This window comes from Rana temporaria, chromosome 4, assembly GCF_905171775.1.
Source record: "Rana temporaria chromosome 4, aRanTem1.1, whole genome shotgun sequence".
Lineage (NCBI taxonomy): Eukaryota > Metazoa > Chordata > Amphibia > Anura > Ranidae > Rana > Rana temporaria.
Genome location: NC_053492.1, coordinates 14822295 through 14839134, shown reverse-complemented (window position 1 = coordinate 14839134; position 16840 = coordinate 14822295). Strand labels below are relative to the sequence as shown.

Here is a 16840-nt window from a genome sequence, read left to right as displayed (position 1 = left end):
TGGACAGATCCTCCTCTATGGGACAAGATCTCTTCTATAAGACAGACCCTTCTCTACAAGTCAGATCTTCTTCTATAGGACAGGACCTCTTTTACAGGACAGATCTTCTTCTATAGGACAGGACCTCTTTTACAGGACAGATCTTCTTCTATAGGACAGATCTTCTTCCACAGGACAACCCTTCCGAGTTATCACACTATCAGAAAGGAATGTGCTGTAGGCGGGCCGAGGGCGGTGCTTGTCGGCATAGCGGAGTAATGGAAAGAGAGGAGAGAAGAGGCGGGGCTGTGAGTCACTCTAATATGATTGGTCTTCCCCTGCTTCTCGTTCCCCGCCCCTCCCACTTGCTTCGTCACGCTCTCGGTGGAGTCCCCCCGGAGTCCCGCCTTCCTAAACGTATTCCGTCATTTGCGTGTGACGTCACCAGACGGCGCTACACCCCTCAGCTGTGAGGAGAGAACCGGAGAACGGGACGAGGTGCGGCCTACACTGACCGAGAGAGAGAGCGGGGAGGTGAGGAGACCACCGGAGGCTGTCTGTGTGACCGGGGACTCCCAGTGTGTCTGTATAATACTCCCCTCCCCCTGCATATCTGATCTATATACCCCCTCCCCCTATATATGATTTATACACTCCCCCTCCCCATATATATGATTTATATACTCCCCCTGCATATCTGATCTATATACCCCCTCCCCCTATATATGATTTATATACTCCCCCTGCATATCTGATCTATATACCCCCTCCCCCTATATATGATCTATACACTCCCCCCTCCCTATATGTGATCTATATATCCCCTCCCCCTATATATGAACTATATTCTTCCCCCTCCCCTATATGTGATCTATATACTCCCCCTCCCTATATGTTATCTATATCCCCCCCCTCCCTATATGTTATCTATAGCCCCCCTCCCTATATGTTATCTATATACCCCCCTCCCTATATGTTATCTATATACCCCCCTCCCTATATGTTATCTATATACCCCCCTCCCTATATGTTATCTATATACCCCCCTCCCTATATGTTATCTATATACTCCCCCCTCCCTATATGTTATCTATATACCCCCCTCCCTATATGTTATCTATATACTCCCCCCTCCCTATATGTTATCTATATACTCCCCTATATGTGATCTATATACTCCCCCTCCCCCTATATATGAACTATACACTCCCCCCCTATATATGATCTATATACTCCCCCTCTCCTATATGTGATCTATATACTCCCCCTCCCCTATATATGAACTATACACTCCCCCCTCCCCTATATGTGATCTATATACTCCCCTATATGTGATCTATATACTCCCCCCTCCCCTATATGCGATCTATATACTACCCCCTCCCCTATATGTGATCTATATACTCCCCCCTCCCCTATATGTGATCTATATACTCCCCTATATGTGATCTATATACTTCCCCTCCCCTATATGCGATCTATATACTACCCCCTCCCCTATATGTGATCTATATACTACCCCCTCCCCTATATGTGATCTATATACTCCCCCCTCCCCTATATGTGATCTATATACTCCCCCCTCCCTATATATGATCTATATACTCCCCCCTCCCTATATATGATCTATATAATCCCCCCTCCCTATATGTGATCTATATACCCCCCTATATATGATCTATATACTCCCCCCTCCCTATATATGATCTATATACTCCCCCTCCCTATATATGATCTATATACTCCCCCTCCCTATATATGATCTATATACCCCCCTCCCCTATATGTGATCTATATACTCCCCCTCCCCATATATATGATCTATATACCCCCTCTCCCTATATGTGATCTATATACTCCCCCCTTCCCCTATATATGAACTATACACTCCCCCTCCCCTATATATGATTTATATTCTCCCTTCTCCTTGCATATCTGATCTATATACCCCATCCCATACCCTATATATGAGCTATACACTCCCCCTACCCATATATATGAGCCATACACTCCCCCTACCCATATATATGATCTATATACTCCCCCTCCCTATATGTGATCTATATACTCCCCCTCCCTATATATGATCTATATACTCCCCCCTCCCCTATATATGATCTATATACTCCCCCCTCCCTATATATGATCTATATACTCCCCCTCCCTATATATGATCTATATACTCCCCCTCCCTATATATGATCTATATACTCCCCCTCCCTATATATGATCTATATACTCCCCCTCCCTATATATGATCTATATACTCCCCCTCCCCTATATGTGATCTATATACTCCCCCCTTCCCCTATATATGAACTATACACTCCCCCTCTCCCTATATGTGATCTATATACTCCCCCCTTCCTCTATATACTTCCCCCTCCCTATATGTGATCTATATACCCCCCTCCCCTATATATGAACTATACACTCCCCCTCCCCTATATATGATTTATATTCTCCCTTCTCCTTGCATATCTGATCTATATACCCCATCCCCTATATATGAGCTATACACTCCCCCTACCCATATATGTGATTTATACACCCCCCCTCCCTATATGTGATCTATATACTCCCCCTCCCTATATGTGATCTATATACTCCCCCTCCCTATATGTGATCTATATACTCCCCCTCCCTATATATGATCTATATACTCCCCCTCCCTATATATGAGCTATATACTCCCCCTCCCTATATATGAGCTATATACTCCCCTCCCCATATATATGATCTATATACCTCCCTATGTATGATCTATATACCCCCTCCCCTATATGTGATCTATATGTGATCTATATACTTCCCCCTCCCCTATATATGATCTTTATACTTCCCCCTCCCCTATATGTGATCTATATACTCCCCTCCCCTATATGTGATCTATAGCCTCCCCTATATGTGATCTATATACTCCCCCTCCCCTATATATGATCTTTATACTTCCCCCTCCCCTATATGTGATCTATATACTCCCCTCCCCTACTATATACTCCCCCTCCCCTATATATGATCTATATACTCCCCCCTCCCTATATATGATCTATATACTCCCCCCTCCCTATATATGATCTATATACTCCCCCCTCCCTATATATGATCTATATACTCCCCCCTCCCTATATATGATCTATATACTCCCCCCTCCCTATATATGATCTACAGGGAGTGCAGAATTATTAGGCAAGTTGTATTTTTGAGGATTAATTTTATTATTGAACACCACCCATGTTCTCAATGAACCCAAAAAACTCATTAATATCAAAGCTGAATATTTTTGGAAGTAGTTTTTAGTTTGTTTTTAGTTTTAGCTATTTTAGGGGGATATCTGTGTGTGCAGGTGACTATTACTGTGCAGAATTATTAGGCAACTTAACCAAAAAATAAATAGATAGCCATTTCAATTTTTTATTTTTACCAGTGAAACCAATATAACATCTCAACATTCACAAATATACATTTCTGACATTCAAAAACAAAACAAAAACAAATCAGTGACCAATATAGCCACCTTTCTTTGCAAGGACACTCAAAAGCCTGCCATCCATGGATTCTGTCAGTGTTTTGATCTGTTCACCATCAACATTTCGTGCAGCAGCAACCGCAGCCTCCCAGACACTGTTCAGAGAGGTGTACTGTTTTCCCTCCTTGTAAATCTCACATTTGATGATGGACCACAGGTTCTCAATGGGGTTCAGATCAGGTGAACAAGGAGGCCATGTCATTAGTTTTTCTTCTTTTATACCCTTTCTTGCCAGCCACGCTGTGGAGTACTTGGACGCGTGTGATGGAGCATTGTCCTGTATGAAAATCATGTATTTCTTGAAGGATGCAGACTTCTTCCTGTACCACTGCTTGAAGAAGGTGTCTTCCAGAAACTGGCAGTAGGACTGGGAGTTGAGCTTGACTCCATCCTCAACCCGAAAAGGCCCCACAAGCTCATCTTTGATGATACCAGCCCAAACCAGTACTCCACCTCCACCTTGCTGGCGTCTGAGTCGGACTGGAGCTCTCTGCCCTTTACCAATCCAGCCACAGGCCCATCCATCTGGCCCATCAAGACTCACTCTCATTTCATCAGTCCATAAAACCTTAGAAAAATCAGTCTTGAGATATTTCTTGGCACAGTCTTGACGTTTCAGCTTGTGTGTCTTGTTCAGTGGTGGTCGTCTTTCAGCCTTTCTTACCTTGGCCATGTCTCTGACTATTGCACACCTTGTGCTTTTGGGCACTCCAGTGATGTTGCAGCTCTGAAATATGGCCAAACTGGTGGCAAATGGCATCTTGGCAGCTGCACGCTTGACTTTTCTCAGTTCATGGGCAGTTATTTTGCACCTTGGTTTTTCCACACGCTTCTTGCGACCCTGTTGACTATTTTGAATGAAACGCTTGATTGTTCGATGATCACGCTTCAGAAGCTTTGCAATTTTAAGAGTGCTGCATCCCTCTGCAAGATATCTCACTATTTTTGACTTTTCTGAGCCTGTCAAGTCCTTCTTTTGACCCATTTTGCCAAAGGAAAGGAAGTTGCCTAATAATTATGCACACCTGATATAGGGTGTTGATGTCATTAGACCACACCCCTTCTCATTACAGAGATGTACATCACCTAATATGCTTAATTGGTAGTAGGCTTTCGAGCCTATACAGCTTGGAGTAAGACAACATGCATAAAGAGGATGATGTGGTCAAAATACTCATTTGCCTAATAATTCTGCACTCCCTGTATATACTCCCCCCTCCCTATATATGATCTATATACTCCCCCCTCCCTATATATGATCTATATACTCCCCCCTCCCTATATATGATCTATATACTCCCCCCTCCCTATATGTGATCTATATACTCCCCCTCCCCTATATGTGATCTTTATACTTCCCCCTCCCCTATATGTGATCTATATACTCCCCTACTATATACTCCCCCCTCCCTATATATGATCTATATACTCCCCCCTCCCTATATATGATCTATATACTCCCCCCTCCCTATATATGATCTATATACTCCCCCCTCCCTATATATGATCTATATACTCCCCCCTCCCTATATGTGATCTATATACTCCCCCCTCCCTATATGTGATCTATATACTCCCCCTCCCTATATATGATCTATATACTCCCCCCTCCATTATATGTGATCTATATATTTTCCCCTATATATATAATCTTTATACTTCCCACCTATATGATCTATATACCCCCCCTCCCCTCTATATAATCAATATACTCCCTCCTACCTATATACTCCCCCCTCCCTATATATGATCTATATACTCCCCCTCCCTATATATGATCTATATACTCCCCCTCCCTATATATGATCTATATACTCCCCCCTCCATTATATGTGATCTATATATTTTCCCCTATATATATAATCTTTATACTTCCCACCTATATGATCTATATACCCCCCTCCCCTCTATATAATCAATATACTCCCTCCTACCTATATAGCCCCCCTCCCTATATATTATCTATATAGTCCCCCTCTATAAATGATATATGTATACACTGTATACATATGTAGAGACTTTTATCTGCTCACTCTGTCAAAAGAAAGGGGCAGTCTGCCAAGTTCTTAGCAGGAAACATTGTAACTAATGCTTCCTTCTTAGATCAAAGGGATAAACTTCTCTGTGTGTGTAAAGAAAAAAGGGCAGCCTGCCAAGTTTGTAACATGAAACATTGTAACCAACTTCCTTCTTGGAGCAAACATGCAGGAAGTGTTACCACTTCCATACCAGGCACATATGCACCTTCCTGCCCAAGCCAATTTTGAGCTTTCAGCGCTGTCGCACTTTGAATGACAATTGCGCGATCGTGCTACACTGTACCCAAATGACATTTTTATCATTTTCTTCCCACAAATAGAGCTTTCTTTTGGTGGTATTTGATCACCTCTGCGATTTTTATCTTTTGCGCAACAACTAAAAAAAGACCGAAAATTTGGAATAAAATGAAGTTTTTATTTTTTTTCTGTTAACTTTTTTTGTAAATAAGTAAGCTTTCTTCTTCAATTACGGGCACTGATGAGGTGGCACTGATGGGCATTCATAGGCAGCACTGATGGGAACTTATGGGTGGGCACTGAGGGGTGACACTGATTATACTGATGGTGGCATTGCTGGGCATCACTTTTTTACATGTTGTGCCCATGTTGCCAGTCAGTGCCCATTTGTGGGCACTGATTGGCATCCATTGCAAATATTTTTTAACATGTGGATGGCCATGGGGTACATACCCTGCCATCCACATGTTGCACCCCTTCCCTGGTGGTACAGTGTGGGCATCCGCAGGGGGGGTACGCTAATAAACAATCAGCGTATACCCCCCTGTCAGGAGAGCCGCCGATCAACGGCTCTTCCTGTTTACATCGTGATTGGACACGGCTGATCACGTGGTAAAGAGCCTCCGCCGGAGGCTCTTTACCGAGATCGGAGATGCAGGGTGTCAGACTGACACCCCGCATCACCGATTGCCGTGCTGCCCACCCCCACGGGCGCGCGCCGGCATGTTATCCTGCTGGACATCAATAGACATCCAGTCAGGATAACAGAACCACTTCCCGGACGTCAATTGTCTATTGACCGGGCGGGAAGTGGTTAAAGTCTGACACTTGTTTCTTAACCACTTAAGACCCCAGACCAATATGCAGGTAAAGGACCAGGCCCCTTTTTTGCGATTCAGCACTGCGTCGCTTTAACTGACAATTGCGCGGTCGTGCGACGTGGCTCCCAAACAACATTGGCGTCCTTTTTTCCCCACAAATAGAGCTTTCTTTTGGTGGTATTTGATCACCTCTGCGTTTTTTTATTTTATGCGCTATAAACAAAAATAGAGCGACAATTTAAAAAAAAATGCAATGTTTTTTACTTTTTGCTATAATAAATATCCCCCAAAAATATATAAAAAAACTTCTTTTTTTTCCCCTCAGTTTAGGCTGATGGGTATTCTTCTACATATTTTTGGTAAAAAAAATCGCAATAAGCGTTTGGTTTGCGCAAAATGTATATTGTTTACAAAATAGGGGATAGTTTTATGGCATTTTTATTAAGAATTGTTTTTTTTACTACTAATGGCGGCGATCAGCGATTTTTTATTTTTTTTCCTCGTGACTGCGGCATTGTGGCGGACACTTTTGGGACCATTGTCACAGGGAAAAGTGCTGTAAAAATGCACCGGTTACTGTGAAAATGACACTGGCAGTGAAGGGGTTAACCCGGAGGGGGGCGCTGTAGGGGTTAAGCGTGTACTAAGGGAGTGTTCTTACTGTGGTGGGGGCGTTGCTGTGCGTGTGACGTCACTGATCGTCGTTCCCTAACACAGGGAATCACTGACTTCCACACTAGGAAGAACGGGGAGAGGTTTGTTTACACTTACCTCCCCCCGTTCTTCCTCTCAGTCACCCGATCGCGGGACACCGGCAGCGATCGGGCCCGCAGGCGCGGTCTCGGAGGACTGGACTGGGGTGGCGAGCGCGCCGCCGGCGGTATGCTCGCGACCCACGGCTGGGCATCTGAAAGGGGACATACCTGTACGTCCATGTGCCCAGCCGTGCCATTCTGCCAACATAAATAGTTGTGACCTATAAACTGTACAACTCAATTTAAAAACAAACTGAAATCTTTTAGGGAGAAGTAAAAATAAGAAACTAAAATAATGTGGTTGCATTAGAGCCCTTTCACACTGACAGCGCACGGGCGTCGGCAGTAAAATGCCGCTATTTTTAGCGGCATTTCACACCGCTCCAGTGTGAAAGCCCTTGGGCTTATACAAACTGGCGAAATGGCAGCCGCTGTTTCAGGTTGGTTTGTAGGCTCTTTTTTTAGCGTAATAGCGCCTGCAATTCGCCGCAGTGTAAAAGGGGTCTTATTCTGCCGCCTTGTATCATCTCTCAGATCTTCTTGTGTTTTTGTGTTTTCCAGGCGCTGGTCCTTCGCTTTCTGGCAGAATCTGCTGAATCTGAATCAATCTAAAGCAATGTCAGAAGGGGAGAATAAAGCGGCGGGCACAGGCTCTGACCCCAAATCTGAAAGTGTGGCGTCCATGTCCCCTCCAGTGAGCGCCCCGGCAGTGGCAGCCGCAGAAGAGGAAGAGGAGGAGAGTGAAGACGAATCTGAGATTCTGGAGGAGTCTCCCTGTGGACGCTGGCAGAAGAGGCGAGAAGAGGTGGGTTAATTTAGTGCCTATCTAGGAATGTGATAGACTGGCACATGATGCATCGGTGTTGGTGTCTCTGTATGGGTGGCACCTTTAACTATGGTCAGCTGACTATCAAGAGTAGTTCCTAAAGTCTAACTCCAGCCAAACTGTGTGTGTGTGTGTGTGTATATGTATATGTATATATATATATATATATATATATATATATATATATATATATATATATATATATATTTCTCAATTTCCAATAAAAGTGATCAGTTTTACGGGGCTTTCAAAGTGTATCTCTCTATGGATGATGCCCACGGTGGTTCCCTGGCTCTCCTGTTACTCCATGGAGCCCAGGACTGGGGAACAGACTTCTGGGGTCATTGCTATCATTCCTTGACCAGGAAGTGAGTGAACATGTTTCGAAGGACAACCCTTCTTTCTCCAACCTCATAAAGATTGGAGAAAGAAGGGTTTTCCTTTGAAAATTTTTACTGACACACACACACACACACACACACACACACACACACACACACACACACACACACACACACACACACACACACACACACACACACCCATTTCCACAAGCACGTCAAGGTCACAACGAGGCATTAGGTCCATAAAGAGTACCTGTCACCTGCTCATGCTATCAACTTTGGAGGTTGATGGTAATAATGTTAGAAGAAAAAAAATATATGCGATCCTCATGAATGTTGGAGCAATAATTCCAGGGCCGTAGTCCTTGGTTAACTCTAAATGGATAAACCTGTAAAGTCTTTTATAGTGGTTGTAATCCCTTACAGACCACTTTAAAGCGGGGGTTCACCCTATCGACGGGAAAAAAAATTTTTTTTTTTCTTTTACCTTTAAATCAGGCATTGTAGCGCGAGCTACAGTATGCCTGTCCCGAATTTTTTCCCCCCATACTCACCTTGTAGTCGTCCATCGAAGATACCGGGGAATGGGCGTGCCTCTGGAGACGGAGGATGATTGACGGCCGGCTCTGGCGCGTCACGCTTCTCCGGAAATAGCCGAAATAGGCTTGGTCTTCACGACGCGTGCGCATAGCCTGTGCGCACGCGCCGTGAAGAGCCGAGACCTACTCCGGCTGTCTTCGGGGAGAGTGACGTGCCAGGGCCGGCCGTCAATCATCCTCCCTCTCCATAGGCACGCCCATTCCCCGCGGGAGCCGAAATCTACGATGGACGACTACGAGGTGAGTACGGGGTTAAAAAAATCGGGACAGGCATACTGTAGCTCGCGCTACAATGCCTGTCTCGATGGTAACATCAAGTACGAGAGGGTGAACTACCGCTTTAACTACTTGCCGACCGCCCACCGTCGTTATACGTCATCACTTTGAAGATGAATATCTCGGTAACGGCAGCAGCTGCTGCCACAACCGAGATATTCATCTCTTCAGTGGGCGGTCCTGTCGGCGATAACGGCGGTCTCCGCGGCGGATTCGCCGCGAGATCGCCGTTATCGGTGGCGGGAGAGGGCCCCCCCCTCCCGCCGCTCTCCTGCACCCTCGGGACCGTTCGGCAGCTGTGCGGGGTTGCGAGTGAAGGGAAAATCTCCTTCACCCGTCCCCATAGCTCTGCTGGGCGGAAGTGACGTCAAAACGTCAGTCCCGCCCAGCCTTTTAAAGAGACAATTTTTTTGTTGTCATTTTTTTAAATGACAAATTTTCCTGTTTATTTTTTTTTTCTTGCATTTAAGCCTAAATATGAGATGTGAGGTCTTTTTGACCCCAGATCTCATATTTAAGAGGACCTGTCATGCTTTTTTCTATTACAAGGGATGTTTACATTCATTGTAATAGGAATAAAAGTGATAATTTTTTTATTTCAGTGTTAATAATTGTAAAATAAATACGAAAACCCCCAAAAAAATTTTTTAAAGCACCCCATCGAGCTCGCGCGTAGAAGCGAACAGCGCCCGCATATGAAAACGGTGTTCAAACCACACAAGTGAGGTATTGCCGCGATCGTTAGAGCGAGAGGAATAATTCTAGTCTTAGGCCTACTCTGTGCAACCTGTAGAATTTTTTAAACGTCGCCTATCGAGATTTTTAAGGGTAAAAGTTTGACGCCATGCCACGAGCGGGCGCAATTTTTAAGCCTGACATGTTGGGTATCATTTTACTCGGCGTAACATTATCTTTCACAATATGTAAAAAAATGGGGCCAAATTTATTGTTGTCTTATTTTTTAATTTAAAGTGATTTTTTTCCAAAAAAAAGTGCGCTTGTAAGACTGCTGCGCAAATACGGTGTGACAAAAAGTATTGCAATGACTGCCATTTTATTCTCTATGGTGTTAGAAAAAAATATATATATAATGTTTGGGGGTTTTAAGTCATTTTCTAGAAAAAAAAAATGTTTTAGTCTCGTAAACACCGAATCTGAAAAACAGGCCCGGGGCTTAAGTGGTTAACCTACAGGTAAGCCTAGATTAAGGCTTACCTGTAGGTGCAACAAATATCTTCTAAACCCACACGGTTTAAGAGATATTTTCAAAAGAAAGACACCGATGTCTACGGCACATGCGCCGTAGACAACGGCGCACTGAGAGTGCCGTTGCTAGCGGCGATCATGCCACTAGTGACAGCGCATGTGCTGGAGTGACGTCATCGCGGCTCCGGCCAGTCACACCTTCAGCCATCTGTAGGAAAGATTAGAGAGTGAACTTCTCTTTTTATTATCTGTCGATCTGTTGTTACTCCTCTTCCTGTAACAGGCCAAAAGTGGGTGAACTTTTCCCTCTGTAGGTGTGGCTGTGGTTGTGCAGTCCGTCTGTCTGTGCAGGCTCAGTCAGGATGTGTCTGTGAGGATTTATAACCCTTTTCTGGTAGGGGGGGGGGGGGGGTCAGTCTGTAGTTGATTAGTAAATGGTCATGTATTGGGAGTTTACTTTCATTCGCACACATTTCTCTTTGGATGATTATTTTTTCCTCTTTGGATGATTTTGTATTCTTGGTTTGATCTCTGTCAGCAGCAATGGGAATCTGCCCATCTCTGTATGCCAAGTGCAATTGGAGGTTCTCTGATGGAGCTGTAGGGGGTGCTAAAAAATGTTTTGCCTCGCTCTTTTTGTCAGCCCCTTGTCTTCTTTTCTGGACTCTCACTCTCTGTCTGCCAGCTTCCCGTTGTCTTTCTCTCCCCCGCACCCTCGCTCTCTGTTTCTCTCCCCCATGCGCTGTTTCTCTCCCCTATATAACCCCTCCCATACAGGGAGTACCTCCTTTTTTTTTCGCCAGTGTCTAATGTGTTGGTTAAGGAAGTGCTTTTGAGACCTCCGCTGTAGGATCCTCTGGGATCAACCGAACTATGCAACCAAATGCATGCCAAGTTCCATTGAGGACAAAAGGGGATGGTACCCGGGCCTCGGAAACGAAGAGCAAGGTTTTTTACCTGTAAGGTTTCTCTTAGGAGAGCTGGACCTGAGAAACCAGTGCTTTTGGTTATGTACCAGATACCAAAGTTTTTCTGGCCAAGTGCGATACAGGTCCAGGGGAGTGGAAACCTTATTAAAAGTAATCCGGTCCCTGAAGGTCTTTGACATAGCCCGCCGTGATGGGCTGAAGGTTGGGTCTGACTGTTTATTTATTTTTATTTTTTTCTCGGCAGATTCCTGCGGCGGGAAAAGGTAAGTGAAGATTTTCCTAAGGAACTTTTAAAAGTTCACTTATGGATTTCTTCTCTAAGTAAATGTGTCATGCCTATCTATCGCCACTAGGCGGTGTGTAAGCAACATACCTGTTCCTTCCATCCAGTGTGCAGCCATTCGGGTGATGTTAAAGTGGAGGTTCACCCTAAAACAATTATCTAACATAACATCCAGCATACTAACGACATGTACAGTATGCAGGTATTTTTTTTTTTTCGTCATACATACCGTTATTGTTATTTTCCCCCCGGCTTCCGGGTTCTGATTCCCGCGGGACTGGGCGTTCCTATCCCTGGGTTAGATGATTGACGTCTGGTGAAAAACTTCCCATGGCGCACAAGGTGCGTCACCAGTTTTCCGTAAATAGCCGACCTGCGAGTCGGCGCTATACGGCGCCTGCGCCCGCCGTGTAGAGCTGACTGCGCAGGCACCATATAGAGCCGACTTGCAGGTCGGCTATTTACGGAAAACTGGTGACGCGCCTTGTGTGCCATGGGAAGTTTTCCACCAGATGTCAATTATCTAACCCAGGGATAGGAACGCCCAGTCCCGCGGGAATCAGAACCCGGAAGCCGGGGAGAAAATCACACTATATCGGTATGTACGGCGGGAAAAAAAAAATACCTGCATACTGTACATGTCGCTAGTATGCAGGATGTTATGTTGGATAATTGCTTTAGGGTGAACCTCCACTTTAAGGGAGGGATTTCAGTGAATGGAGTCCAGGACCCCCCACCCCCCCCGTCAGTCGGGCACAGTTCCAGTTCCTGCGGGCGTCTGGAGAGCTTTTTTCCTTGGGGGTCCTGGAGAAGTTTCCCTCCCTCTTCCCCACCGGTTTCCGAGCGGCGCATGAGAAACGGCAGATTTAAATGCCGGAGGGCGTTCCGGGGAGGGGAAGAGGGACATGGCTTAGCGCGGCGCTATGTGCGAGTGACCTGGCATTCACGTTCTCGCACGCGCAGGGCTGTTCATCCCATATAAACATTGCCTCGTGGAGGTAGGAGCTGACGGAGGGACACAGCAGCGGTGGGGGCACGTGAGTGATTGATACAGGCACTCCCTAGTAACACATTTTATTTTGCTGAACAGTGGATAGCAGCTTTTCTTGCTGGATTATACTTCAGCAGTTGATGCATTTTTTATTGTACCTCTGCTTTTGTGCTTAGGACTATATCTTCCAGGAATTCGGGGACTAAGGCTGCTAAAATGGGGACAAATTCTTCAAAAAAAGGCTCCTAAGGCATCACCATCAGTCTCTGAGTTTCCTGGTCATGCCTCCGCAGTGCCAGCCTTTTCTCCCTCCTAAGAAATTCTCTGTACTTTATCCCATGGAGGAAAAATTCACCAAAAAGTGGAGTGTGCCAGCAGTCGACGCTGCTATCTTTGTGTGTGTATGTGTATATATATATATATATAATGTGTGTCTAACTTGTCCAGTAGACAATGTTGAGATGTTTAGGGATCCAACGGATAAAAGACTGGAATCTTTATTGAAAACCTCTTTTTCTATGGCAGGTGCTGTAGCTCAGCCTGCGGTAGCAGCAATAGGCATTTGTCAATCCCTAAAAGATCAGGTGAAACAGGTTCTCAGGGTGGTTCCTGCTCAGCAAGCCCGAGACTTAGCCCATCTACCGAAGGCTTTAGGATTTGCTGTTGACGCTATTAAGGATTCTATTCATCGGGCCTCCCGTCTGACGCTCCTGTTGGTGCACATGCGTAGAATCCTTTGGTTGAAAAATTGGTCAGCCGAGGCGCCATGCCAGAAGCTTTTGGCTGGTTTTCCGTTATACGGGGGACGATTGTTTTCGGGGAGGATTTGGACAAATACAAGAGTATTCTTTTACCCGTTAAAAGGAGTAGGCGTACTTCTTTTAAACGGGCTTCCTCTCCGCCGGTACCAGGGACATCAGTCTCTAGGCAGTCACTCCTCCGCCGTCAGGGTCAAGAGTAAAAACACCAGGTCAAGCCCAGGGACTCAAGGGGACCTGGGGGCGGAAACCTATTAAGCAGAGTCTCAGAGGCCTCCTTTTGAAGGGGCGCCCCCACACGATCGGTTGGGGGGAAGGCTTCTGCAGTTCTCGGGAACTTGGCAAGAGGAGATCCAGGACAGGTGGGTCATCTCTAACGTATCTCTAGGTTACAAACTAGAGTTGCGAGAGTTTCCACTGCCTCGTTTTCTGAGAACAAGCATTTTTCAAAGATCCAGTAAGGAGAAGGTCTCTTTTTGGCACTAGACCGGTTGTCTCAAGGGGTGATCGTAACGATTTCCACAGAAGAGCACGGTTTGGGATTTTATTCAAATCTCTTCACGGGGACAAAACCAAATGGGGATATCGGACCCATCCTAGATTTCAAAGGTCTGAATCCATTCCTAAATGTTCACTCTTTTCGCATAGAATTAATCCGGTTGGTAGTCTCCACCCTTCGGGGAGGAGAACTGCTAGCATCAATCCTCATCAAGGAAGCATATCTGCATGTACCTATTTTCCCCGCTCACCAAAAATTCCTGAGATTCGAAGTAGAGCAACATCATTATCAGTTTGTAGCCTTGCCCTTCGGTCTGTCTCCTGCACCCCGGGTGTTTACAAAGGTTCTGGCCCTGCTCCTGGCCAGGCTCAGGGAATAACAGTTATAGCATACCTGGACGATCTGCTGTTGGTGGATCAGTCGGTAGCTGGTTTAAACCAATCTGTGGTCGGCACAGTCAAGTCTCTGAGATACTTGGGTTGGAGTCTCAATCTCGAAGTTATCCCTGCGACCGGTAAAAAGGCTGGAGTACTTGGGTCTGGTCATAGATACAGACCAAAGGAAAGTTTTTTTTTTTTTTTTTTTCCCCCCCCCCCCCCCCCCCCCAAGAAAAAGTCAGCGCTATAAGGGAGCTGGTCCAGATGATCGGGATAAAGAAAAATCCCTTCATTCATCTTTGCATGAGGTTGTTGGGAAAGATGGTGGCTTCATTCGAAGCCATTCCATGTGCCCAATTTCATTCAAGACTGTTACAAAACCATATCCTCTCCGCTTGGAACAATAATATCTAAGCTCTGGACTTGCCAATGTATCTGACCCCAGGGGTGCCTCAGAGCCTCAGTTGGTGGTTGATGTCCAGAAATCTGCAGAAAGGGAAGTCTTTCATCCCTATTGCCTGGAAGGTGGTAACAGATGCCAGCCTTTCAGGTTGGGGAGCAGTCCTGGGTGAGATGACTGTCCAGGGCAGGTGGTCTGAGACCGAGAAGGCCTTGCCCATTAATATTCTAGAAATTCAGGCGGCACACCTGGTTTTAAAGACATGGTCGCTCAGGTTATGAAATTGTCCTGTCAGAATTCAATCCGACAATACCACTGCAGTGGCCTATATCAATCACCAAGGGGGCACCAGGAGTTGCATAGCCCAGAGGGAGGTGAACCATATCCTAGCTTGGGCAGAGAGGCATGTTCCTTGCATACCTGCAGTCTTCATTCCGGGAATAGAGAATTGGAAGGCAGACTTCTTGAGTCACCAGCAGTTGTCTCCAGGGGAATGGTCTCTTCACCTCGACATCCTCTTGGCCATAATGTTAACTATAAGCAGGAAATACATACAGGAAATATTAAAACACTAAATTTTAAGAGAGCAAATTTTCCAAGGATGAGGGCTGCTCTCCAGGACTTGGACTGGGAGGGACTATTGACACAGATGAACACAGAACAGAAATGGGAATTTTTCAAAAAGACTGTGTGGAACCTCACTGCAAAGTATGTTCCCATGGGCAATAAGTTTAAAAGGCTAAAAATAAAACCTATGTGGCTCACGGACAAAGTTAAAAAAGCTATAAACAATAAGAAAGTAGCTTTTAAAAAATATAAAAATGAAGGAACACTAGTGTTGTTTAAATGTTACAAAGAATATAACAGGATATGTAAAAAGGAAATCAAGGATGCAAAAATTCAAAATGAACGACAGATTGCAAAAGATAGTAGGACAAACCCCAAAAAATTCTTTAAATATATTAATAGTAAAAAGGTGAAGTCTGAGCATGTAGGCCCCTTACAAAATAATCTAGAGTGGGTGACTGGGGACAAAGAGAAGGCAAATTTATTAAATGCTTTCTTCAGCTCTGTGTATACAATGGAGCATGGGGGAGCTCATGTCCAAAATGGGGGTGGGAGTGACACAGCCCCAAATCCACAATGGCTCAAAAGTGATATGGTCCAGAAATATTTAGACAGAATAAAGGTGGATAAAGCACCTGGACCAGATGGCATCCACCCACGGATCCTAGGTGAGTTGAGCTCTGTCATTTCAAAGCCACTGTATCTAATATTTAGGGACTCATTAATGACAGGAATAGTACCACTGGATTGGCGTAGAGCCAATGTGGTGCCTATATTTAAAAAGGGAACAAAGTCTTTACCAAGTAACTATAGACCTGTTAGTCTAACTTCTATAGTTGGGAAGATACTGGAACGTTTAATAAAAGACCACATGGATGAGTTCTTGCAGGAAAAAAACTATTTAAGCAGCAGACAACATGGATTCATGAAAGACAGAAGTTGTCAGACAAACCTGATTTCCTTTTATGAAGAGGTAAGTAAAACCCTGGACAGAGGCGTGGCTGTGGACGTGATATATTTGGATTTTGCAAAAGCGTTCGATACAGTTCCACACACACGGCTCATGTGTAAGGTAAGGTCTACAGGATTGGATATATCAGTTTGTAAATGGATAGAAAATTGGCTGAAAGCCAGAATTCAGAGAGTCGTGGTTAATGATTCTTACTCTGAATGGTCCAATGTTATCAGTGGTGTACCCCAAGGTTCAGTGCTGGGACCCTTACTTTTCAATATATTTATAAATGATATTGGATCTGGGATCAAAAGTAACATTTCTGTCTTTGCAGATGACACCAAGCTATGCAGTGGAATAACGTCCTTGCAGGATGTCTCCAATTTACAAGCCGACCTCAATGCTCTGTCTAATTGGGCGACTGAGTGGCAGATGAGGTTTAATGTAGATAAATGTAAAGTTATGCACTTGGG

At 44.9% G+C, this 16840-nt stretch overlaps 1 protein-coding gene across 4 annotated transcripts in view; it reads left to right on the top strand.

The window, feature by feature from the left end:
- Positions 1 to 377: 377 nt before the first annotated feature.
- The window catches only part of NRBP1 (nuclear receptor binding protein 1), a 49971-nt gene continuing 33508 nt past the window's right edge, over positions 378 to 16840 (top strand). The window contains exons 1-2 of one of the 4 annotated variants that reach the window (XM_040347994.1): positions 378 to 513; positions 7922 to 8165. In XM_040347994.1, the coding sequence (XP_040203928.1) occupies positions 7977 to 8165 (189 nt within the window). In that variant the 5' untranslated portion in view covers positions 378 to 513; positions 7922 to 7976. The remainder of the gene's footprint in view (positions 514 to 7921; positions 8166 to 16840) is intronic. The other 3 variants (XM_040347995.1, XM_040347996.1, XM_040347997.1) reach the window with 3 other exon arrangements.